Source organism: Saimiri boliviensis, chromosome 2 (genome assembly GCF_048565385.1).
Source record: "Saimiri boliviensis isolate mSaiBol1 chromosome 2, mSaiBol1.pri, whole genome shotgun sequence".
In the NCBI taxonomy this organism is placed as follows: domain Eukaryota; kingdom Metazoa; phylum Chordata; class Mammalia; order Primates; family Cebidae; genus Saimiri; species Saimiri boliviensis.
Window position 1 is genome coordinate 170,456,825 of NC_133450.1, and position 25,267 is coordinate 170,482,091.

The window sequence follows — 25,267 nt, forward strand, 5'->3', positions numbered from 1 at the left end:
ATTGCTTTTGGTGTTTTAGTCATGACGTCTTTGCCCATGCCTATGTCATAAATGGTATTGACTAGGTTTTCTTTTAGGGTTTTTATCGTTTTAGGTCTTACATTTAAATCTTTGATCCATCTTGAGTTAATTTTTGTATAAGGTATAAGGAAGGAATCCAGTTTCAACTTTCTGCATATGGCTAGCCAGTTTTCCCAACACTGTTTATTAAATAGGGAATCCTTTCCGTGTTGCTTATTTTTGTCAGGTTTGTCAAAGGTCAGAAGGTTGTAGGTGTGTGGCATTATTTCTGAGGCCTCTGTTCTGTTCCATTGATCTATATATCTGTTTTGGTACCAGTACCATGCTGTTTTGGTTACTGTAGCCTTGTAGCATAGTTAGAAGTCAGGTAGCGTGATGCCTCCAGGATTTTTCTTTTTGCTTAGGATTATGTTGGCTATGCAGGCTCTTTTGGTTCCGTATGAAATTTAAAGTAGTTTTTTTCCAATTCTCTGAAGAAAGTCAGTGGTAGCTTGATGGGGATAACATTGAATATACAAATTACTTTGGACAGTATGGCCATTTTCACAATACTGATTCTTCCTAACCATGAGCATGAAATGTGTTTCCATTTGTTTGTGTCCTCTCTTATTTCATTGAGCAGTGGTTCTTCTTGAAGAGGTCCTTTACATCTCTTGTAAGTTGTATTCTTAGGTGTTTTATTCTTTTGTAGCAATTGTGAATGGTAGTTCACTCATGATTTGACCCTCTATTTCTCTATTATTGGTGTCTAGAAATGCTTGTGATTTTCGCACATTGATTCTATATTCTGAGACTTTGCAGAAATTGCTTATTGGCTTAAGGAGACTGTGGGCTGAGATGATGGGGTCTTTTAAATATCCAATAATATCAGCTGCAAACAGTGACAATTTGACTTCCTCTCTTCTAGTTTGAATACCCTTTATTTCTTTCTCTTGCCTGATTGCCCTGATGATAACTTCCAATACTATGTTGAATAGGAGTGGTGGGAGAGGGCATCCTTGTCTTGTACTGTTTTTCAAAGGAAATACTTCTCGTTTTTGTCCTGCAGTATGATACTGGGTATGCGTTTGTCATAAATAGTTCTTATTATTTTGAGATGTGTTCCATCAGTACCTAGTTTATTGAGTTTTTTTTTTTAGCATGAAGCACTGTTGAATGTTTTCGAAGGCCTTTTCTGCATCTATTGAGATAATCATGTGGGTTTTGTCATTGGTTCTGTTTATGTGATAGATTACATTTATTGATTTGCATAAGTTGAACCAGCCTTGCATCCAGGGATGAAGCTGACTTGATTGTGGTGTGTAAGTTTTTTGATGTGCTGCTGGATTTGGTTTGCTAGTATTTTATTAAGGATTTTTGCATTGATGTTCATCAGGGATATTGGCCTGAAATTTTCTTTTTTTTGTTGTGTCTCTGCCAGTCTTTGGTATCAGGATGATGCTGGCCTCATAAAATGTGTTAGGGAGGATTCCTTCTTTTTCTATTGTCTGAAATACTTTCAGAAGAAATAGTACCAGCTCCTTTTTATACCTCTCGTACAATTTGGCTGTGAATTCGTCTGGACCTGGACTTTTTTTTTGGTTGGTAGGCTCTAAGTACTGGCTGAATTTCAGAACTTGTTATTGGTCTCTTCAGGGATTTGACTTCTTCCTGGTTTAGTCTTGGAAGTATGTATGTGTCAAGGAATTTATCCATTTCTTCTAGATTTTCTAGTTTATTTGTATAGAGGTGTTTATAGTATTCTCTGATGGCAGTTTATATTTCTGTGGGATCAGTGGTGATACCCCTTTATCATTTTTTATTGTGTTTATTTAATTCTTCTCTCTTTTTTATTAGTCCAGCTAATGGTCTGTCTTATATGTTGATCTTTTGAAAAAATCAGCTCCTGTATTCATTGATTTTTTTAAAGGGTTTTTCATTTCTCTATCTCCTTAGTCTCTGCTCTGATCTTAGTTATTTATTGTCTTCTGCTAGCTTTTGAATTTATTTGCTCTTGCATCTCTAGTTCTTTTAATGATGATGTAAGAGTGTCAATTTTAGATCTTTCCTGCTTTCTCTTATGGACATTTAGTGCTATAAATTTCCCTCTACACACTGCTTTAAATATGTTTCAGATATTTTGGTACATTGTCTCTTTGTTCTCATTGGTTTCAAAGAACTTATTTATTTCTGCTTTAATTTTGTTATTTACCCAATAGTCATTCAGGAGAGGTTGTTCTGTTTCTATGTAGTTGTGCAGTTTTGCGTGAGTTTCTTAATCCTGAGCTCTAATTTGATTGCACTGTTGTCTGAGACACTGTTTATTATGATTTCCATTCTTTTGCATTTGCTGAGGAGTGTTTTACTTCCAATTATGTGGTCAGTTTTAGAATACATGTGATGTGCTGAGAAGAATGTATATTCTGTTGATATAGTGTAGAGAGTTCTGTAGATGTGTGTTAGGTTTGCTTGGTCCAGCAGTGAGTTCAAGGCCTGGATATCCTTTTTAATATTCTTTCTTGTTGATCTATCTAATATTGACAGTGAGGTGTTAAAGTCTCCCACTATTCTGTGGTAGTCTAAGTCACTTTATAGGACTCTAAGAAATCTCTAAGAACTTGCTTTATGAATCGGGGTGCTCCTATATTGGGTGCATATATATTTAGGAGAGTTAGCTCTTCTTGTTACACTGATTTCTTTACCATTATGTAATGTCCTTCTTTGTCTCTTTTGATCTTCGTTGGTTTAAAGTCTGTTTTATCAGAGCCTAGGATTCCAGCTCCTGTTTTTTTTTTTTTTTTTTTTTTGCTTTCCATTTGCTTTGTTAATATTCCTCCATCCCTTTGAGTGTCTTACGTGAGAAGAGTCTCCTGAATATAGCACACTGATGAGTTTTGACTCTTTATCCAATTTGTTAGTCTTTGTCTTTTAATTGGGCATTTATCCTGTTTACATTTAAGATTAATCTTATGTGTGAATTTGATCCTGTCGTTATGATGCTAGCTGGTTATATTGTCTGTTAGTTGATGCAGTTTCTTCATAGCAGTGAGGTCTTTACAATTTGGTATGTTTTTGCAGTGGCTGACACTGACTGTTTCTTTTTATGTTTAGTGCTTCTCTCAGGAGCTCTTGTAAGGCAGGCCTGGTGGTGACAGAAATGTCTCAGCATTTGCTTGTCTGTAAAGGATTTTATTTCTCTTTTGCTTAGCTTGGTTGGATACGAAATTCTGGGTTGAAAATTCTTTTCTTTAAGAATGTTGAATATTGGCCCCCACTCTCTTCTGGCTTGTAGGGTTTCTGTCTAGGGATCTGCTGTTGCTCTGATGGGCTTACCTTTGTTGGTAACCCGACCTCTCTCTCAGGCTGCCCTTAACATTTTTTCCTTCATTTCATCCTTGGTGAATCTGACAATTATGTGTCTTGGGTTTGCTTTTCTTGAGGAGTATCTTTGTGGTGTTCTCTGTATTTCTGAATTTGAATGTTGGCCTGCCTTGCTAGATTGCAGAAGTTCTCCTGAATAATATCCTTAAGAGTGTTTTCCAACTTGGTTTCATTCTCCTAGTCACTTTCAGGTACACTAGTCAAATGTAGATTTGGTCTTTTCACTTAGTCTCATATTTCTTGGAGGCTTTGTTCATTTATTTTCACTCTTTTTTCTCTAATATTGTTTTCTCACTTTATTTCATTGAGATGATCTTCAGTTTCTGATATTCTTTTTCTGCTTGAATCATTTGGCTATTGATACTTGTGTATACTTTATGAAGTTCTCGTGCTGTTTTTCACCTCCATGAGGTCATTTACGTTCTCTAAACTGGTTATTCTAGTTAGCAATTTCTCTTAACCTTTTTTCAAGGTTCTTTACCAGGCATCCCCAAACTACGGCCCGCCGGCCGCATGCGGCCCCCCGCCGCACTTCAGGAAGGGGCACCTCTTTCATTGGTGGTCAGTGAGAGGAGCACAGTATGTGGCGGCCCTCCAACGGTCTGAGGGACAGTGAACTGGCCCCCTGTGTAAAAAGTTTGGGGACGCCTGTTCTTCACTTTACTGCATTGGGTTAGAACATGCTCCTTTAGCTTGGCAGTGTTTGTTATTACCCACCTTTTGAAGCCTACTTCTGTCTGTTAATCAATCTCATTCTCTGTTCAGTTTTGTTCTCTTGCTGGCGAGGAGTTGTGATTCTTTGGAGAAGAGCTGTTTTGGTTTTTGGAATTTTCAGCTTTTTTGTGCTAGTTTCTCCCCATCTTTGTGGATTTACTTACCTTTGGTCTTTGATGTTGGTGACCTTCAGATGAGGTTTCTGAGTGGTGGTCCTTTTTGTTGATGTTGATTTTATTGTTTTCTATTCGTTAGTTTTCCTTCTAACCATCAGGCCCCTCTGGTATAGGTCTACTGGAGTTACCTGGAGGTTCACTCCAGCTTCTGTTTATCTGGATATCTCTCATGGAAGCTGCAGAACAGCAAAGATTGCTGCCTGTTCCTTCTTCTGGAAGCTTTTTCCCAGAGGAGCACCTGCCATATGTTAGCCAGAGCTCTCCTATATGAGGTGTCTGTAGGCCCCTACCGGGAGGTGTCTCCCAGTCAGGATACACAGGGATCAGGGACTTACTTGAGGAGGCAGTCTTCCCCTTATCAGAGCTTGAACACGATGCTGTGAGATCCTCTGCTCTGTTCAGAGCTGTCAGGCAGGGCCGTTTAATTTTGCTGAAGCTGCTCCCACAGCCATCCCTTCCCCCAGGTGCTCTGTCCCAGGGAGATGGGTTTTTTCTATAAGTCTCTGTTGTTGTTACCTTTTTTTCAGTGATGCCTTGGCCAGAGAGGAGGAATCTAGAGGAGCAGTCTGGCCACAGTGGCCTTGCTGAGCTGTGGTGGGCTCTGCCCAGTTCAAACTTTTGGGTGGCTTTGTTTATGCTGTGAGGGTAAAACCACTATCAAGCTCTAGAGTACCACGTTGGCCTCAGACTGCTGTACTGGCAGAGAAAATTTCAAGCATGTGGATCTTAGCTTGCTGGGCTCTATGGGGGTGGGACCCGGTGAGCCAGACCCCTTGGCTCTCTAGCTTCAGCCTTTTTTCCAGGGGAGTGAATGGTTCTATCTTAGTGGTGTTCCAGGTACCACTGGGGTATGAAAAAAAGTAATTTCTGCTGCTAGCTTGGTGTCTTCCCAAATGGCCACCCAGTTTTGTGCTTGAAACCCAGGACCTTGGTGGCGTAAGCACCTGAGGGAATTTCCTGGTCTGCTGGTTGAGAAGACCGTGGGAAATTCAGTGCAGTTTCTGGGCCCTAATGCACCATTCTTCCTGATACAGTCTCTTAGGGCTTCCCTTGACTAGGGGAGGGAAGTTTCCCTACCCCTTGCTTTTCTCAGGTGAGATGATGCCCCACCCTGCTTCAGCTCGCCCTATGTGTGCTGTACCCACTGTCCAACCAGTCCCAGTGAGATGAACCAAGTCCCTTAGTTGGACATGCAGAAATCACCTGCCTTCTGTAGACTGGAGCTGTTCCTATTCAGTTATCTTGCCTGAGCAAGGTATTATTTTTCAAAAATTTTTTTGTATCCTCTTTAGTTTCTCTCATCAGTGTTTGATAGTTTTCATTGTAGAGATCTTTAACTACTTTGGTTAAGTTAATTCCAACGTATATAATTTTATTTGTAGCAATCATAAGTGGGATTACTTTCTTAATTTTTTTCAGATTATTTGCTTATAGCAGTGCTACTTATTTTTGTATGTTGATTTTGTATCCTGCAACTGAATTTGTTTATTCATTCTAATAGGTTTTTGGTGGAGTCTTTAGATTTTTCTAAATATAAGATTATATCATCTGCAAACAAGGATGATTTGACTGTTTCCTTTTCAATTTGGATGACCTTTATTTCTTTCTCTTGTCTGATTGTTCTAGGGCTTCCAATACTGTGCTGAGTAACAGTGGTGAAAGTGGGTATTCTTGTCATGTTTCAGATATTAGCATAAAGCTCTCAGCTTTTCCATATTCAGTATGATACTAGCTACTAGTCATTTATGGCTTTTATTGTTTTGAGGTATGTTCCCTCCATATCCGGTTTTTTTGAGTTTTTATCATGACATAGTGCTGAATTTTATCAAATGCTTTTTCACCATCAATTGAAATGATTATCTGGTTTTTATTTTTCTTTCTTTCCTTCTTTTTTTTTTTTTTTGAGATGGTGTCTTGCTCTGTCACCCAGGCTGGAGTACAGTGGTGTGATCTCAGCTTGCTGCAGCCTTCACCTCCTGGGTTCAAGTGATTCTTCTGCCTCAGCCTCCTAAGTAGCTGGGATTAAAGGCATGGGTGACCATGCCCGGCTAATGTTTATATTTTTAGTAGAGACAGGGTTTGCCATGTTGGCCAGGCTGGTCTCTAACTCTTGACCTCAGGTAATTGCCCACCTCAGCTTTCCAGGATGCTGGGATTACAGGTGTGAGCCACTACACCTGGCCAGTTTTTGTTTTTCATTCTGTTGATATGATGTATCTCATGATGTATCCCAATGATTGATTTGCCTGTTAAACCATCCTTGCATCCCTAGCATAAATTCCACTTGGTCATGATGAATGATCTTTTTGATTTGGTGCTAGTATTTTATTGAGGATTTTTGGCATCAGTGTTGATCAGGAATATTGTCCTGTAGATTCCTTTTTTTTTTTTTTTTTTTTGATGTGTCTTCGTCTGGCTTTGGTATCAGGGTAATACTGGCCTTGTATAATGAGTTTGAAAGTATTCCCTTCTCTGTTCTTCCAAATAGTTTGAGTAGGATTGGTGTTAGTTTTTATTTAAATGTTTGGTAGAATTCTATAGCTGGGAGACTTCTTTATTGGGAAACTTTTTATTAAGGCTTTAGTCTCATTACTTCTTATTCATCTGTTCAGGTTTTGGATTCTTCATGGTTCGGTCTTAGTAGGTTGTATGTGTCTATGAATTTTAAAATTCTAGATTTTTAATTTTTTTAGCATATAGTTGCTGATACTAGTCATTAATAATCCTTTGAATTTCTGCAGTTTCTGTTATGATATCGACTTTTTCATCTCTGATTTTACTTATTTGGGTCTTCTCTCTTTTTTTCTGAGTTAATTTGGCTAATGTTTTGTCTATGTAGTTTATCTTTCAAAAAATAAGTTTCTCTTCATTGTTCTTTTGTATTGTATGTTTCAGTTTCATTTATTTCTGTTCTGATTTTTATTATTTTCTTCTACTGATTTGGAGTTTTGTTTGCTGTTGCTTTTCTAGTTGTTTAAGATGCATTGTTAGGTAGTTTATTTGTTAGGTGCTTTTTTGATTTAGATGCTTATAGTATAAAATTCACTTTTAGTACTGCTTTCACTGTAGCCCATAGGTTTTGGTATGGTGTGTTTCCATTATCATTTGCTTCTTGGAATTTTTCAGTTTCCTTTTTAATTTCTTCATTGCACTACTGGTTATCCAGGAGCATGTTGTTTAATTTCCATGTGTTGCATCGTTTTCAATTTTTTTTTTTGTTATTTATCTCTAGTTTTATTCTACTGTGGTCAGAGAAGATGCTTGATATAATTTTGGTTTTTTGAATTGTCTATACTTGTTTTGTGGTGAACATATGGCCTATCCTTGAGAATGATCTACATGTTGAGAAAAAGAATGTATGTTCTGTAGCCATTGGATGAAATGTGGTGTAAGTATTTATTAGACACATTTAGTCTATAGTGCAGGTGAGTCTGATGTTTCTTTTTGATTTTTAGTCCGGATTATCTGTCTAATGCTGAAGGTGGGGTTTTGAAGCCTCCAGCTATTATTGTATTGGAGCCTCTCTCTCTTTAGCTCAAATAAGGGATTTTCTTTATATATCTTGATGCTCCAGTGTTGGGTGCATATATATTTGTATTTGTTTTATTCTCTTGCTGAATTGACCTCTTTATCATTATATAGTGAGCTTCTTTATTTCTTTTTGTAGTTTTTGTCTTGAAATCTATTTTCTCTGGTAGAAGTATAGCTACTCCTGCTAATTTTTGTTTTCATTTTATATGGAATATTTTTTCACCCTTTTGTTTTCGATCTGTTAGGTATCTTTGTAGGTTGAGAGTGTGTGTGTGTGGTTTGACACATGGTCTCGCTCTGTCACCCAGACTGGAGTGCAGTGGTGTTGCCTAGGCTGGTCTCAAATTCCTAGGCTGAAGTGACCCTCCTGCTTCTGCCTTCCAAAGTGCTGGGGTTACAGGTATGCACCAACATGCCTGGTCCCCTGAAGTTTATTGTAGGCGACATATCATTGAGTCTTGTATTTAAAAATGTATATGCATGTAGAGAGTTTGTCCCATTTACCTTCAGCATTGTTAGTGAGATTTGTTCCATTTATCTGCAGCATTTTTACTGATAAGTAAGGACTTACTCCTGTCGTTAGTTACTTGCTTCCTGGTTGTTTTGTGGTCTTCTCTTCCATTTTTCTTCTTTCTGGTTTCCTTTTAGTAAAGGTAATTTTCTCTGGTGGTATGATTTAATTTCTTCTTCTTTATTTTTTGTGTATCTATTGTATGTATCTTGATTTGAGGTTACCATAAGGCTTGCCAATATTAATTTTATCACCCATTATTTAAAAATGATTACATCTTAACATTGATTGCATATACTAACAAATTAACAAACACTCAAAGAGAAAACTAGGGTAAACTCTAATCTTCATCCTGTTTTGTAACTTTTTGTTCTTTTTATTTATATTTTATTTACTGTATATGTCTTGAGAGTTGTCACAGTCATTTTTGATAGTTTAAGTCTTCTTAAGATATGAGTAGTTTTCTTTACAATTACAGTTTTTTAATGCTCTGTATTTGTCTGTGTACTTGATATTACCAGTGAGCTGTGTTCCTTTGTATGACTTATTGATTATTAATGTCATTTTTTATTTTTTTTCAAATTGAAGAATTTTTTTTTTTAGCCTTTCTTGTAGGACAGAATTGTTGATGAAATCCCTCAGCTTTTGATTGTCTGGGAAGGTCTTTCTTTGAAGGATATTTTTGCTGCATATACTATTCTATGTTAAAAGTCCCCCCCCCCACCCTTCAGCACTTTAAATATGTCGTGACACTCTCTCCTGGCCTGTAAAGTTTCCACTGTGCAATCCGCTGCCAGATGTATCAGAGGGTTTATTATATGTTATTTGTGTATGTGTGTGTTTGTGTGTGTGGGTTTTTTTTTTTTTTTTTTTTTTTTTTTTTTTTTTTTGCTGCTTTTTGTATTCTTTCTTTGTCTTTGGCCATTGGGATTTTGATTATTAAATGACTTGAGGTAGTTTTTCTTTGGGTTACATCTACTTCATCTTGTATAACCCTTTTGTTCTTGGATATTGATATCTTTTTCTAGGTTTGGGGTGTTTTCAGATATTATCTCTTTGAATAAATTTTCTAGCCTGACTTCTGTCTCTACCTCCTCTTTAAGGCAAGTAACTATTAGATTTGCCCATTTCAGTTTATTTTCTCAGTCTCATGTTGGTGCTTCATTCCTTTTACTCCTCTTTCTTTTGTCTCTGTATTTTAAATAACCTGTCTTCAATCTAACTAGTTCTTCTGCTTGATCAGTTCTGCTTTTAAGAAACTGATGAGTTGTTCAGTATGTCAGTTACATTTTTCATTTCCAGAATTTTTGCTTTATTCTTTTTAATAGCTTCAATTTCTTTATTAAATATCTCTGATAGAATTCTGAATTCCTTATCTGTGTTATCTTGGCTTTAACTGAACTTCTTCAAAGCAGCTATTTTGAATTACCTGTCTGAAAGATCACATATTTGTGTCTCTCCATGATTTTCCCTTGGTTATTCATTTAGTTCATTTGCTGAGGTTATGTTTTCCTGGATAGTCTTGATGCTTGTGGATATTTGTTGGTATCCAGGAGTTAAGGAGTTAGGTATCTGTTGCATTCTTTGCAGTCTGGGATTGTTTGTACTCATCTTTCTCGGGAAGGCTTTCCTGATATTTGAAGGAACTTGGGTGTTGTGATCTATGTCTTTGGTCATTGTAGCCTTATCTGCATTAGAGGGCACCATAAGCCCAGTAACACTGTGCCTCTTGGAGACTAATAGACGTGCTGCCTTGGTAGTCTTGTGTGAGATCTGGGACAATTTCTTGGATTACTGGGCAGAGACTCTTGCTCTCTTCCTTTCCCCCAAACAAATGGAATCTTTCTCTAAGATGAGCTGCCTGGACTTAGGGGATGAGTGACACAAGCACCCCTGTGACCACCAACACTGGGAATGAGCTGGGTCATACTTAAAGCTACTGTAGCACTGGTTCTCACCCAAGACCTATGGATCTCACTGTGTGGTTATTGCGTGTGTTTATTCAAAGGACTAGGGACTCCACAATCAGCAGTTTGTTAATCCAGTCAGACAGACCTGTGTCCTTCCAATATGGCAAGATTGCCCTGGCCATTTATAGAGAAGCCATCTGGCAAGATTGACCTGGCCAATTATAGAGAAGTCAGGGCCTAGAGTTGGGAAAAGTAGTAATCTACCTGATGCTCTCTTCCACTGGCAGCCAAGCCTCAATACCAAGTCCTTCCCACTTTTCTCTCTCCTTTCCTTAAGCTGAGAAGTCTCTCCATATGTCCATCACCCAAGGGCTTTTTAGTCAGCAGGAGATGAATCCAGTTGGGACCAGTTCTTTCCCTCAGAGGAGTATGTTTTGTCTTCTGGTCCAGGGTGTGATTAGAAATGTTGTTTAGGAGTTAGGTCCTGGAATGGGTGCTTCAGGGCACTCCCTCGTGCTTTATTGTACTTTGGCTGAGCTGGTGTCTAAGTTATGAGACTAAGTCCTCTTTATTCTCTTCCCTTCTCCAGCAGAAGGTAGGAGTCTGCCCTGGAGCTGTGAGCTGCACTGCCTTGGCTTGGATGAGGGGTGATACAAGTACTCCCTTTGCTTCCCTGGGTGGTGTTTTTACTGGGTCACATGCACCTCACGTCCACCAGCTCCGAATGACCTCACATCACACCACTAAGACAGCCTGGGAATTGCAGTCCTTGTGGCCTAGACCGCCTTTAAAGTTATTTAGGACCTCAGATCCCTTTATTTCATTGTGGCAGGGCTTGCCTGAACTTGGGTTCCAACTGCAGGGTTGGGAGACTTTCTTCTGGCTAGGGCTGATCTAAATGCTCCCTCCATGGTGCCAGCTGAGTTCTGCCCCATGTTGCTTTCTACTATGACAGAGTAGCACTGATTTGCAGTACAAAGTCCCTCAGTTCCTATGGTCTACCTCTCCCAAGAACATAATTTCTGTCTTTGCACCATGCAGCTACTGCTGGGGTATGGGGGAGGGGTTGTGTGGGTGTCTTGAGACTGACTGTCCTTCCTTCTTCAATGCCTTTCTTTAATTTGATGTTAAAACCAGGTACTCTGATTGCTCACCTGAGTTTTGGTTCTTAAGATGCTGCTTTTTGTGTTGGGGATAGTTGTTCAACATGGTGTTTGTGCATGTTTGTGCATGTAGGATGATTGCTTGAGGCTTCTATTTAGCCATCTTGCTCCACCTCCTCCCATCGGGTGTTTATGATTATGAAGGAACTACCGTATTTTGGCAAATTCCTTTACTTTATTTATTTATTTTTTGACATCTGTTGAAATGATCATATGGCTTTTCTCTTCTTTCTTTCTTTTTTCTTTTCTTTTCTTTTCTTTTTTTTTTTGAGACAGGGTCTTACTGTGCCACGCAGGCTAGAGTGTGGTGGCATGACTTGGCTCACTGTACCCTCTGCTTCCCAGGTTCAAGCAGTCCTCCAACTTCAGCCCTTCAAGCAAGTGGAACTACAGGTGTCAGCCACTATGGCCTGCTAGTTATTTGTGAAGACAGGGTTTTGCCATGTTACTTTGGCTGGTCTCGAACTCCTGAGTCAAAGCAATTTACCTGCCTTGACCTCCCAAACTGCTGGAATTACTGGCATGAGCCACTGCACCCAGCCTTGTCTTTTGTCTTTCATTATACTGGTGTGGTATATTCTATTAATTGATTTTTTTGGTGTTAAACCAACCTTATGTTACTGAAATATCTTTAATTTACTCTTGCTTTGGTATCAGGATTATGCTGTCCTTACACAATGAGTTAGGATGTATTACATCCTCTTCTAGTTGTTATTACAGTTTTAGAGGGTTTGGTATTCTTCAGATGTTGGGTAGAATTCACCAGTGAATCTGCCTGTTCCTGAATTTTTCTTTGTTGGAAGGGTTTGATAACTGATTTAGTCTCTTCATTTGTTAAATTGGTTAAGACTTTTCTTCTTGAGTCAGTTTAGGTAATCCAGAGGTTTCTAGCGATTTGTCCATTTCATCTAAATTATTTAATTTTGATGGGAAATTATTTATAATTTATAAATATTATATTTAATAATTTATTATATAAATACAGTATATATATGAAACAAATGGAATAAAAAGGTATCAGTAAAAAAAATCAACTAAGAGGGCTGGGTGCGGTGGCTCACGCCTGTAATCCCAACACTTTGGGAGGCCAAGGAGGGTGGATCACAAGGTCAGGAGTTCAAGACCAGCATGGCCAAGATGGTGAAACCCTGTCTCTACTAAAAATACAAAAAATTAGCAGGGCATGGTGGCATGTGCCTGTAATCCCAGCTACTTGGGAGGCTGAGGTGGAGAATTGCTTAAACTTGGGAGGCAGAGGTTGCAGTGAGCCTAGATTGTGCCACTGTGCTGTAGCCTGGGTGACAGAGTGAGACTAAAAAATTAAAAAAAAAACAACAGAAAAATCAACTAAAAAAAGCAATAATAGAGGAAATGAAGGACAAAAATGCTGTTATATATGGAGAAAAAAAGTGATAAAATGGCAGCTTTCTTACTAATACTTAATCTATCTAATAATTGATTAAGTGTTTAGCATCATGCAAACCTGAACAGACCAGTGATGAGCAGCAAGATTGAGTCAGTAACAAAGTCTCCAAATAAAAAAAAGCCCAGGATCAGATGGATTCATTGTAATATGTCTAATCATTATTTTTGTTATCTAATAATCCTTTTTATTTCTTTATAGTTAATAGTAGTATTCTCATGTCATTTCAGATTTCAGTTATTTGTGTCCTTTTTAAATTTTCCCCTTTAGTAGTCTAGCTAAGGTTTGCTAATTTGGACATTCTTTTCAGAAAATAACCTTTTGCTTTAATGATTGTCAGTTGTTTTTCTATCCCTCTGCTTTTCAAATTTCCACTTTCGTATTCATTATTTATTTTCTTCTATCTTTGAGTTTAGTTTGCTATTATGTTTCTGGGTTCTCAAGGTACAAACTTAGGATATTAATGAGGTGCATCTTTTTTTAAAACTTAGGCATTTATGGCTATAAATTTCCTTCTGAGTAACTGCATTTGCTACATGGCATAGTTTTGGTATGTTGTATTTTTAAAATATTCATCTCTAAATATTTTCTAATTTCCTTGTGATTTCTTCTTTGTTCCATTGGTTTTTGGAGTGTGTTTTTAAGTTTCCACATGCTTGTGTATTTTTCCTCTGCTCTGGATTTCTAGCTTCATTCCATTGTATTTAGAGAAGATCCTTTGTGTTATGTTACTGTTTTAAAATTTTTTTGTCAGTTGTTTTATGGCTTAAGTATGGTCTGTCCCAGTGAATGTTTCATAGGTACTTGAATAGCATTTTTATTCTTCTGTTTTGAGGTAGAGTGTTTCATATACGCCTTTTAATTGTAGATAGTATATAGTGTTGTTTATACTTAATAACCTTCCATGTAGACACTTTTTCAATTATTTAATGTGGAATATTGAATTTTCAACTATTATTGTAACAATTTCTATTTCTCCATCATTTCTTTAATTGTTTGCTTTTTATATTTTGGGGCTCTGTTTTTTGGTGCATACGTGTTTATTGTTATATCTTCCAGATGAGTTGATTATTAGGTCTCTTGTCTCTTGTAACCATTTCTGTCTTAAAGTTTCTTCTTTCTGATATGATTATGCCTATCCTAGCTCTCTTTTGATTACTGTTTTCATGGAATATCTTTTTCCATCACATTCCTGTCAACCTGTGTGTATCTTTGGATTTAAAGTGAGATTTTGTAGACAACATATAGTTGTAGAATGATTTATTTGCCCCTTGTGCCAATCTTTTTTTTTTTCCTGACTGGAGAATTTAATTCCTATATATTTAGAGAAATTATTAATGAGAAAGAACTGACTTCTGCCATTTTTCTTATTACACCTTTTTATGTCCCTCATTTCCTCTATTATTGCTTTCCTTAGTTGATTTTTTCTAGTGACACATTTTGATTTTATTTGTTTGGTATATATACTACTGATAATTTCTCTGTGCTTACCATGTTGATTACACATACCTTTCCAAATTTATAGCAATAAAATTTGAATTGATATGAAGTGTTTTTAATAAATAGAAAGTGGTTCTCCTCTACAGCTTTGTCCATCCACTTTGTTACTGATAATACAAATTATATCTTACACATGTGCACTCAAGGTATACATAATTTATACATTATTTGTATAGTTTTTATGTAGTTTATATTGTTTTTATGTATTTGTTTTTGAAATCATGTAGGAAATAAAAAAGACAATTAGAAGCCAAATAGATAATAATACTGGCTTTTATATTTGCTCACCTATTTATCTTTACTAGAAGTCTTTATTTCTTCATATGGATTTGAATTACTGCCTTCATCCTTTCATTTCAATTTGAAGGGTTCCATTTAGCATTTCTTGTAATGCAGTTGAAGTGGTAATGACTTCTCTCAGTTTTTATTTGTAAGTATCTTAATTTCTCCCTAATTTTAAAGGATAGATTTTTGCTGGATGTAAAATTCAAGGTTAATATATTTTTTTCTTTAGTACATTAAATATGTTATCTCACTGCCTCTCTACTCCATGGTTTCTGGCAAGAAATCAGCTGTTACTCTCATTAAGGAGCCCATATATGTGATGAGTTACTTTTTTCTTGCTGCTTTGAAGATTGTCTCTTTTTTAGGCTGAATTTCATGAGTTTGATTATAATGTGATTATAATGTATCTCAACATGAATCTATTTGTGTTGATCTTACTTGGAGTTTATTGAGGTTTTGGATTTGTAGATTTATGTTTTTCATCACATTTTGGAAGTTTTGGGCCATCATTTGATCCCTTCTCTTCTTGGGATTCCTGTAATGTGTATGTTGGTCTGCTTGGTGGTATCCCACTGGTCACTTTTTTCTTTTTCCTTTATTTATCCTCTTCAGATTCAATAATTTTAATTGTTCTATCTTCTAATTATCTAATTACTTTTTGTACTAAAATCTGCTGCTGAACAATCTAGTGAATATTTTATTTCACTTGTAATTTTTAGCTCCAGAATTACTTTTGTGTGGGTATTTTGTTCCTTTTTTCCCTCTTTAATTGATAAATAATAATATACCAATTTATGGATTATATGTGAGTGTTTGTTGCATGCATATGATTTGTAATGATGAAGTCAGGATATTTGGGGTTTCCATGACCCTGAGTTTTTTTCAATTATATGTGTTGGTATCATTTCTAGTCTTCCTTGTAGTTGCTTTGAAGTGTACATGATATCGTTCCTAAGTATAGAAACCTGAGTGTGCTATCAAACACTAGAACTTATTTCTTCCATCTAACTGCATATTAGTACCAATAACCTTTGTACATCCCCACTGTCCCACTTTCCCTTCCCACTATATGGTATCTATCATTGTATTCTTAATCACCTTAAGATTAGGTTTTTTAGCTTACAGTTATGAGTAAAAATATGCAGTATTTGTCTTTCTCTGCCTGAATTATTGAACATAATGACCTTCAGTTTCATCCATGCTGCTTCATGTGGTATGATGTCATTCTTTTTTATGTCTAAATAGTATTCCATTAGTATGTATACCACATTTTCTATCTTTTTTTAAAAATTGTACTTTAGGTTCTGGGGTAATATGCAGATCATGCAGGATTGATGCATAGGTACATACATGGCAAGGTGGTTGGTTGCCTAAATCCCCCTGTCACCTATATCTGGCATTTCTCCCTGGGTTATCTTGCCCTAACTTCCCTACCCCACCTATGGCCCTCCCTTAGCCCCCCACAACAGACCCCAGTATGTGATGTTCCTCTCCCTGTGCTCATGTGTTCTCATTGTTCAATACTTGCCTATGAGCGAGAACATGCAGTATTTGGTTTTCTGTTTTTGTGTCAGTTTGCTGAGAATGATGGTTTCCAGATTCATCCATGTCCCTACAAAGGACACAAACTCATCGTTTTATATGGCTGCATAGTATTCCACGGTGTATATGTGCCACATTTTCTTTGTTGAGTCTATCATTGATGGGCATTTGGGTTGGTTCCAGGTCTTTGCTATTGTAAACAGTGCCGCAGTGAACATACGTGTGCATGTGTCTTTATAATAGAACAATTTATTATCTTTTGGATATATACCCCGCAATGGGATTGCTGGGTCAAATGGAATTTCTATTTCTAGATCCTTGAGGAATTGCTGCACTTTTGTCCACAATGATTGAACTAACTTACATTCCCACCACTGGTGTAAAAGTGTTCCTTTTTCTCCACATCCTCTCCAGCATCTGTTGTCTCCTGATTTTTTTTTTTTTTTTTGAAATGGAGAGAAAAAAAAATTTCTTTTTCTCTTAATATTTATATAATATATTTAATGGGTTTTTGTTTTCTCCCTTCTCTTAGTATATTACCTAAAATCCCAAGGACAATTTTAAAACAGGTTTGTTCTTACTTTTTTAATGAACATTTCACCATTAATTATCATATTCACAGATTTTTGGCATTCCTATTACCAAATTAAAAAACTTTCTGTATTCCTATTTTGTTGTCAGTTTTTTGTTTTTAAATCATACGGTGTTGGATTGTTTTGGGTGGTTTTTCTGACGCTATTGGCATGTTCATATTTTTTTCCTTTCATCTCATACTGTGATAAATTATATGAATAGATTTTCTAATGTTAAACTATCTTTATATTTCTGGAACCAAATAACCTCAGTAAATAACCCAAATCTTTCTTAATATTAGTTTGGCTTATTTTGGATTTTTTGCATTTATGCTTAAGTGATATTGCCCTGACATGTTCCTTTTTATGTCCTTCCCTTTCTGACTTGGATAAAAGGTCATGCAATTTTTATAAAATGAGTTGAGAAGATCCTTTTTAAATTCTTTGTAATGTTTCCCACAAGATGGAGGTTGTTCACTTATTGAAATGTTTATAGACCTTTTCTTTAAACCTTTAGGACCAGATAAGTGGTTTTTGTGAGTCAGTTTTATATAATTGATTAAATGTGTTGATATTTGTAGCATTTTAAATTATCCTTTTGTAATTTTCTTCTTTTAAATTTTTTCTTCTAATTTTTTTCTTTAAAATATTTAAATTTATAATGTGCAATATAGTCGTATGGCACGAAACTGAACAATATGTAGTAGGAAACAATGAAAAATTTTACCATAATTTTATATTAATGTCAAGGGGACTTGAGAGAGGAGCTCTATTGTTGTTTATTACCTTGGGAGCATTACTTGTGGGGACCCACCATAAGGCATGCTCCAGATTTGGGGTTCACTAACCTTCCAAAAATGGGAACCCAGGCTGGAATTCTGTGTGAGGGCTGGATTTAGGACTACTGTGTTGAGGGGTGCATTTTTCTACTTCGTTTTCTTTCTTTCTTTGCTTAGTATTACAAATGAAGTTCTATTATTTATTCTTGTTTTCTTTGCTATTAATTTAGGTTTTTCATGAAAAATTATTCTAAGTTTTTATACTTCTTGGAAAATTTGTTGTAGTATTTTCTAATGATTAAAAATATATCCATTGGAAGCTGACCTTTGGATTTTTTTCAACCTATGATTTTTTCTAGTCTGCTTTATCCTGTTGAATGGCCCTATCATTCACCTCGTTGCTCCTAGGCCATATCCCTGCAAGAGATCTTTATTTCCTATCTTTATCTTGCAACTCCACAGACACTTATCAACAGGTCCTGTCATTTCTACCTTCAGAATCTGTCTTAAATTTGACTCTTCACTACCTCTGTTGTTACTTATCAAGCTTCCATCAGCTTTGGCTACATTATTTCAATAATTTTTGATTTGGTTCCTCTGTGTCTACTCTTTACGTTAAATAGTATTTTTTCTTTTTACTTTAGCTGCCTATTAGTTTCATTTTTGTTTCATAATATTTGTCTATTTTAGTATATTCTTTATATTTGTAGTTCTTTTAAATTGGTTCCCATATTTGCCTTCGCTAGGATAGTGTTTATTTCTTATTGTTCACTTCATTGGCTCTCTTTTTGAAGGTTAGATTTTGAAGCGTTTGTCTTGATCGGAATGTTTTACTGTCCTCTATTTCCACCCTAGTGTTCTTTTATCCCTTTTAAGCTATTTTGAGGTTCCTGGTACTTTTAGGTACCTCAGTCTGAAACTAGATCTTTTTTCAAGCCTGAGCCATCTTGTCCCTCCCTCATATTTGGCATAAATCAGATTGAATTTTGAGATGAGCAGTTTTACACATATCTTATCTGTGTTGTGTTAAAAAATTTCTTCTAGGTCACCCGACCACAGTCACAACCTGTTTTTGGTTTCTTGTGTGACAGCACCTCTGTAGTCCCCAGTTTCTTTTTCTGAGTTTGGTTTCTTTTTCCTGCTAAGTATAACAGTGCTTTTAGTCCTAACTAACTGTCAATAGTTGAACATCTAGCCACCTCTGTATATGCTGGATACAAAGAGTAAATTTTTAAAAAGGTTTGCATTTCTTCTCTCCCTCCTTCGTCTTTCTTCTCTCCTCCCTCTATCTTCTTCTTCTTCTATCTATTTGTATGCCTTCATATCTGTCATTGTCTTTTTTACAAATAAATAAGAATTTCTAGTGCTTATCTAAAAGTTGGTATTTATGTTTGGCATTAATGTATGGTATTTATATTGCCATACTTTATTTAGATATAATATATATTTAGTTATTTGCAAAAATAATTAAAATTAATTTTATAATATATTCTTTAAAATAAAACATCAAATTTTAAAATTCTTCACAACAAAATAAGATTTAGAGAATGATCCATAGAAAAAGATCAACTTCAAGAACTTTAGATAAATTTCACTGCAATTAAGAGAACTGAGCATGATCTGAGTGTCAAACTTTGAAAAACTATTTTGATGTCTTTGTAGTACTGTCGTTTCTTCTTAGAATGTATCTGTGTATGTGCACTTACAACAGAGAAATAAGTAAATGTCTATAATTTGTTCTGATTAATATTTAAGTAAATGAGTTCATTCGTGTTCATCTCATGAATTACTTTATTGTACAATATATTAATAACTAAATTTATTATACATATATTCAAGTTTATTTGCTTCAAAAATCTGTTACTGATATAAGTTACTGTTTGTGTTAAAAGTATTTTAATGAAGTGAAAAAATTAAAATAGTTTTTCTTTGTCATTTTGTAAAATAATTAAATATAACAGATGTTATATTTACTATTATGTTTGATTAGTGATATCAGCACTCTAATTTTAGGCCTTTGAAGAGAACTTAATTGAAGCAAGGAAAGAAATTGAAGTATTACAGAGTAAATATAATACTCTATCATTACAGTTGAATAATAAACAGACTGAACTTATCCAGAAGGATATGGATATTACCCTGGTCAGGCAAGTATATTGTTTTTGATTTAACATTATAGAAATGTCATTAGTCATTCAGAATGACAGCATTTATACTTATTATTAACACCCTAAAATAAAACTGTGTTTTCTGGGTTATATGTGTTTGTGCATTGAGAATCTGGAGTTATTTACACTAAATGGAAAATTTACCTGGGAGAATGAGTGGGTCTGCAGGATTGGATGAGCATGGTCAAGGGGTACCCTAGTTCAGGTTTTAACAAGGACATTGCAATGCTTTCATTCATTGTTTTCTTCTAACATTTCTAGGTATGTGTTATATGGTATTCATATTGCTACAGGGAACAATAATAACTGAGAAACACAATTTTGAGTTTTAATTTTATTATGTTCTATATAGTTTCAGTTTGTGACACAGTCTTTCTGTATTAACATAGTTGATTTTTTAATACTATTCATAAAATTGGATTACTTGAGAAAGTAAGCATGATACACTTGTGTTTCTAAGTGTTTTTAAAGATATTGAAACTATTAATTTGCCTTATAATTACTTTTTTCAGTAAGTAGTATGAGAGAAAATAAATTAACTTTTCCTTGGTTCATAGATTTGTGTTTGTGTGTGTGTTTGCATCTCTCTCTCTCTCTCTCTCTCTCTCTCTCTCTCTCTTTCTCTCTCTCATATCTGTCTACCTATCTGTCTGTCCACACACATGAATGGATATGCATGGATATTTGTATGTATGTGTTTATTTATTTTGGTAGCACCAGAGCATGGAATTGAAGGTATGTTTCTAGAAGTATATAATAGAATTTCATTGCGTAATTTACTGTAATTTAAAAATAAGTAATAAATAAATGATGGGTAAGTTACTGCCATTCTGGTACACATTGGGTGGAGTTCTTCTTTGGTAAAACTTGTCTGTGATTTTTCTTTCATGTTAGTGGGCATTGGTAAGGGGGTCAAGTTAGTGCTATATATCATGTACTTTTTATAGTTCCATTGGGTAAAATATAGTTTTATAAATTTAAATATAGCATTGTGAATTTAGTTTGAGTGAAAAACTGTTTACTATTACTGAAGCCAGTAAAATTGAAGTGAATTAGAACGTTAACAGATTGCTTGTATCTGATTTTAAAAACTTTCTCATCATAAGGGTCAGGAAAAGTATAAGCTTTATAGATGGTAGACTGGTTGACATATCAACTCATGGTGTAATTATTTTTAAAACAATACAGAAGTCAGAAAATAATTTAAATAGGAATAGAATCTTAGATTTGGATGAAATTTAAAAATTGTTAGTTATTCTTATCTTCTTCCCAATAAGGTAGTATAGCATTTAGTCTTTTCTTGAAATTTTTAGTTTAAAAGTTTCTCATGCTTTTCAAGACTGCTATTTTCATTTTATATTGTTTAAATTTTCGAACATTGTTTTACATGTACTTAGTTGAAATTTGCCTTTTTACAATTCCTGCCTATTTATTGTAGTTTTATTATCTGGAGAATCTCAGAAACAATCTAATTCCTATTATGTAACATAGCTCAGTGGTCTAAGGCAGTTATTAATGACAACATTTTTTTTTTTTAACTAATCGATCAACTACTATTTCTTACATAAGCTCTTTATGTACATGTTTCACAGATGTTATCATGTTTTGGGTTACCTTTCTGCTGTTTTCCATATTGTCAATGTTCTTAAAATATAACATCTAGAACTCATAAAATATTTCAACAAAGACCTTTCCAGTTTAGAGTACGATGGTGCTAGGCTATTAGAACAAATATGGTGTCCATTCTAGGATAAAGTGCAGTGTTAAGGACATGGGATGTAACAACTATGTTTTCTTTTATGTTTTACCGGAGTTTGTATATTTAAATTTAGTGTATTGCAAGAGCTGCAAGTTATAAATAAAGCAGTAATATTCACAGATGCACTTTTTCTTATACAATAGTAAAAGAATAATAGCTAATGAGCCATGTGTAATTGTAAGAGTCTGATTATAAGGACTCATAGAGACATACGGTCTATGTGAATGCAGGAACAAAATACCAAACACTTCATGTTCTCACTTATAAGTAGGAGCTATACACTGAGCACCCATAGACATAAACATAGGAGCAGTAGACATTGTGGACTACTAGACAATGAAGGGAGTGAGGGTCCATGGGTCGAAAACCTACCTACTGGATACTATATTCACCACCTTGTTGACGGGAACCATACTCAAATCTCAGCATCAAGCAATATTGCCATGTAACAGAACTGCACATGTACCCCCTAAATCTAAAATAAAAGTAGAAATTTTGAAAAGAAGGACTCACAGAGAAGGATAATAGCATAGAGTTGGTTGTTTGGTGCAGCGGACTTTGTCTTGAATCTTCATGATAGGGTAGTAGTCAAGATGTCTACAATGTTTCTCCTGAGTTATCTTGTATGAGGATTATGTTTGGATGTACTACATGTCTGTGTCTTTCATCATTATTTCTTTGGGAGAGGGTGGTTATGATAGACCAGTCCCAGTTTATTGAATCTATGTTTTACTCAAGATATACTAAGCCATAATTGTGGAAAAAGTGGTCTAAGCATTTCTTATTTGGATATACTTTTCCTCACTGATAAATGATGGAGCTACTGTTTCTTTGTGGATTGTCTTCTTTGGAGTTCATAGTCATTTATATTTTATTGACTATTTGATCCATGTCACCCATTGTGCTAAAGCATATTTTTGTGAACTCTACTTCAAATGATTTTTGCCCAGGTTACAGTGTAAGTAAGTATATACAGTAATTCTTTGGTATCTGTGGAGGACTGGTTTCAGGCCTCAATGTAGATACCAAAGTCTACAGATACTGAAGCCCCTTATATAAAATGGCAGTATTTGCACATAATCTATGCACATTCTCCTGCATACTTTAAATCATCTTTAGATTACTTATATTAAATATATCATACAATGTAAATGCTGTGTAAATAGTTGTTATACTGTATTTTTTGTTTCTATTGTTTTGTTGTTATGTATTTTGAATTACTGTTTTTGATCTGTTTTTTGAATATGTGGAAGTAGAAACCACAGATATCAAAGTCCAACTCTATGCATAAATAATAATGTACATTCCTGTAATCTGTATAGAGCATGTTAATATATTTACCTAGCCATTGCATAAAAAGAGATAACCAATTAAATTGCCTACCCAAAACTTTGCCTGAATAGATAATGATTCTACAATTAAGGGTGAGAATTTTTGTTAGAAATTGAGTCAAGGCAGTGCAGTCATAATTTTGGTTCAGAGAATCTTCAGACAAAATCCTGAAATTGGATTAATACATCTGGATTGTTGGTTTTCCCAGGTACTTAAAAGAAGCAAATGAGTTTTCTTTGGAGAATGATAAAACAATCTGGACTTAAATTATATCTAAAGTTTTACAAAATAAGGTCTAGCACATAGTCAGAAATAATAAGTATGTAGTAAGGAAAGAATAAAAAGATATAAGAACTAGAAATGAATGAAATCCTAATTATTTACTAAAACATGATCAATTCACATAAGAATGCAAAATAATTTATATATAGTTTAAATTAATAAATAAGTTTATCATGCTTGGTGGATACATGATCAGTATATAAAACTTAATTGCTTTTTTTAAACCAGCAAAACATATTAGGAAATTAACTTAAAAAGAATTTAATTTACAGTATTACTGGAAGTATGAATAGCAAATATAATGAAAAATGTATATTACCTCTATTCAGAGAATTCTACAAATGCTGAGAAAAATAAAAGTTCTATTATGTGCAGGGAAATAACAACGTTCATGGTTTGGAAGATTCACTATGATAAAGACGCAAGTTCTGTCTGAATAGATGTTAGATTCAGAATAATACTGATCATGGATGATCAACAACAGGAAACCATTACCACCCTTAGCCAGAAGGGACAAGAGTTAGTATTCTGTGACAGAGGCTGCCCAGTAAGAGCAGTAACCTTAGACAGAGGAACACAGGCACTATCAAACTGTAGCTCAGTAGAGAGTGAACCAGGTAAATAAATGTCTTGACCTCTTTCTCTTTTTTACTCTGGAATCACCAGCTAGTGCCTCCAACTGCTGAGGTTCAGTCAGAGTCAGAGAACAAGAAGCAGTATAATCTAGTCTGTAAAGAAGTTGTTGGTCTCTTAGGCTAAGCAGAGTAGAGATTATGAAGATTGGCCTATTGTTAGTTACTACTCTTTTTCAAAACTTTCCTGGCCATTATTCCCTGTTAATTTTTGAACTTTAGAGTAAACTTGCTTATGAACTTTAGAGTAAACTTGCTTATTTTTTCTTTGGTATGTTGTTAGCACATAAAATTTATAATAATCTAAGAAGAATTGACATCTTTATGATTTTCTGTCTTCTTGTCCCAGAATGTGGTGTGCCATTCCATTTGTTTCAATCTCTGTGTTTTTCTCATATAAGTTTTGAACATTTCTCATTAAATTTATTCCTAGATCTTTCATGTTTCTCGTTACTATTTTAAATGTAATTTTTCCTTCTCATAAAGCTTTCAAATGATTTTTCTTTTATTGCATATAATTTTATTGTGCAGTTTTTGGGGGTGGATTAATTATTTTCTTTTCACTGTGAATCGTGCTATGGTTATTTTGGTATAAATGATAAATGTGAAATATATAAAAATAAATGCATGTAGTACAGAAAAGTACAAAGAAGGTAAAAGAAAAAAAATTACACTAAAAATGCATCCCTAGAGAAATAGCAGCCATAAAATTTTTTGAGCATTGTTCTAGATTTTTCTCAGTCCCTATTTATAAATTGAGGATTGGGTAGACAGACTTTTTAAATAAAAAAGACTATTTTGCACATGTTCTTTTGGTAACTAATAACTTTAGTTTTTTTTTTCATATAATGAAACAATACAGCTCTCTGATGTGAAATTGAAGAGTTTATTACATCTTAGATAATTATTTTTTCTCTGTAAGGAACACTATCTTTCTAAAACTAAGAACAAACATATGAAAAACCCTGGAGATTTATATTATTATTTTTTTAAGCTACATTTCTTCTTTAGCTGATTTTTGTACTCTGCTATGTACACTCTGAAATGAGCATGTAAATTCAACCATTTTTACTCTCCCCAATTTGTGTCTTTAGCTCAGCTAAGTTAGTTATTACCCACTTTCTGAGGCCTTCTTCTGTTAGTTCATCCATCTCAGCCTCCAACCAGTTCTGTGCTCTTCCTGGAGAGATGTTACAATCATCTGGAGAATAGGCATTCTGGCTTTTCAAGTTTTCAGTATTTTTTCCTTGATTCTTTCTCACCTTTGTGAGTTTATCTAGCTTTGATCTTTGAGTTTGTGGGGACCTTTTTGTTAATGCTGTTATTGTTGTTGCTGTTTGTTTTTCCTTTAACAGGCCCCTCTTCCTTAGGGTAGGGCTGCTGTGGTTTACTGGGGGTCACTCCAAACCCTATTCACTTGGGTCCCTTCTGCATCTGGAGGCGTCACCAGTGGAGGTTGCAGAATGGCAAAGATGACTGCCTGCTCCTTCCTCTGGCTGGGATGTTTGTCCCAGAGGGGCACCAACCTGATGCCAATGGAATGCTCCTCTATAAGGTGTCTGGCAACCCCTGTTGGGGGTCTCACCCAGTCTGGAGGCCGGGGATCT

General features: G+C 35.2%; 1 protein-coding gene across 14 annotated transcripts in view; it reads left to right on the forward strand.

Annotated features, from left to right (window-relative positions):
• CNTLN (centlein) overlaps positions 1–25,267 on the forward strand; it is a 314,849-nt gene that overhangs the window by 83,384 nt on the left and 206,198 nt on the right. For all 14 annotated transcript variants that reach the window (XR_012516586.1, XR_012516587.1, XR_012516588.1 and 11 more), the window contains exon 6: positions 19,501–19,638. Coding sequence is in view for 11 of the 14 variants with exons in the window: in XM_010338733.3 (XP_010337035.2) it covers positions 19,501–19,638 (138 nt within the window). In the remaining 3 variants the exon portion in view is untranslated. The remainder of the gene's footprint in view (positions 1–19,500; positions 19,639–25,267) is intronic.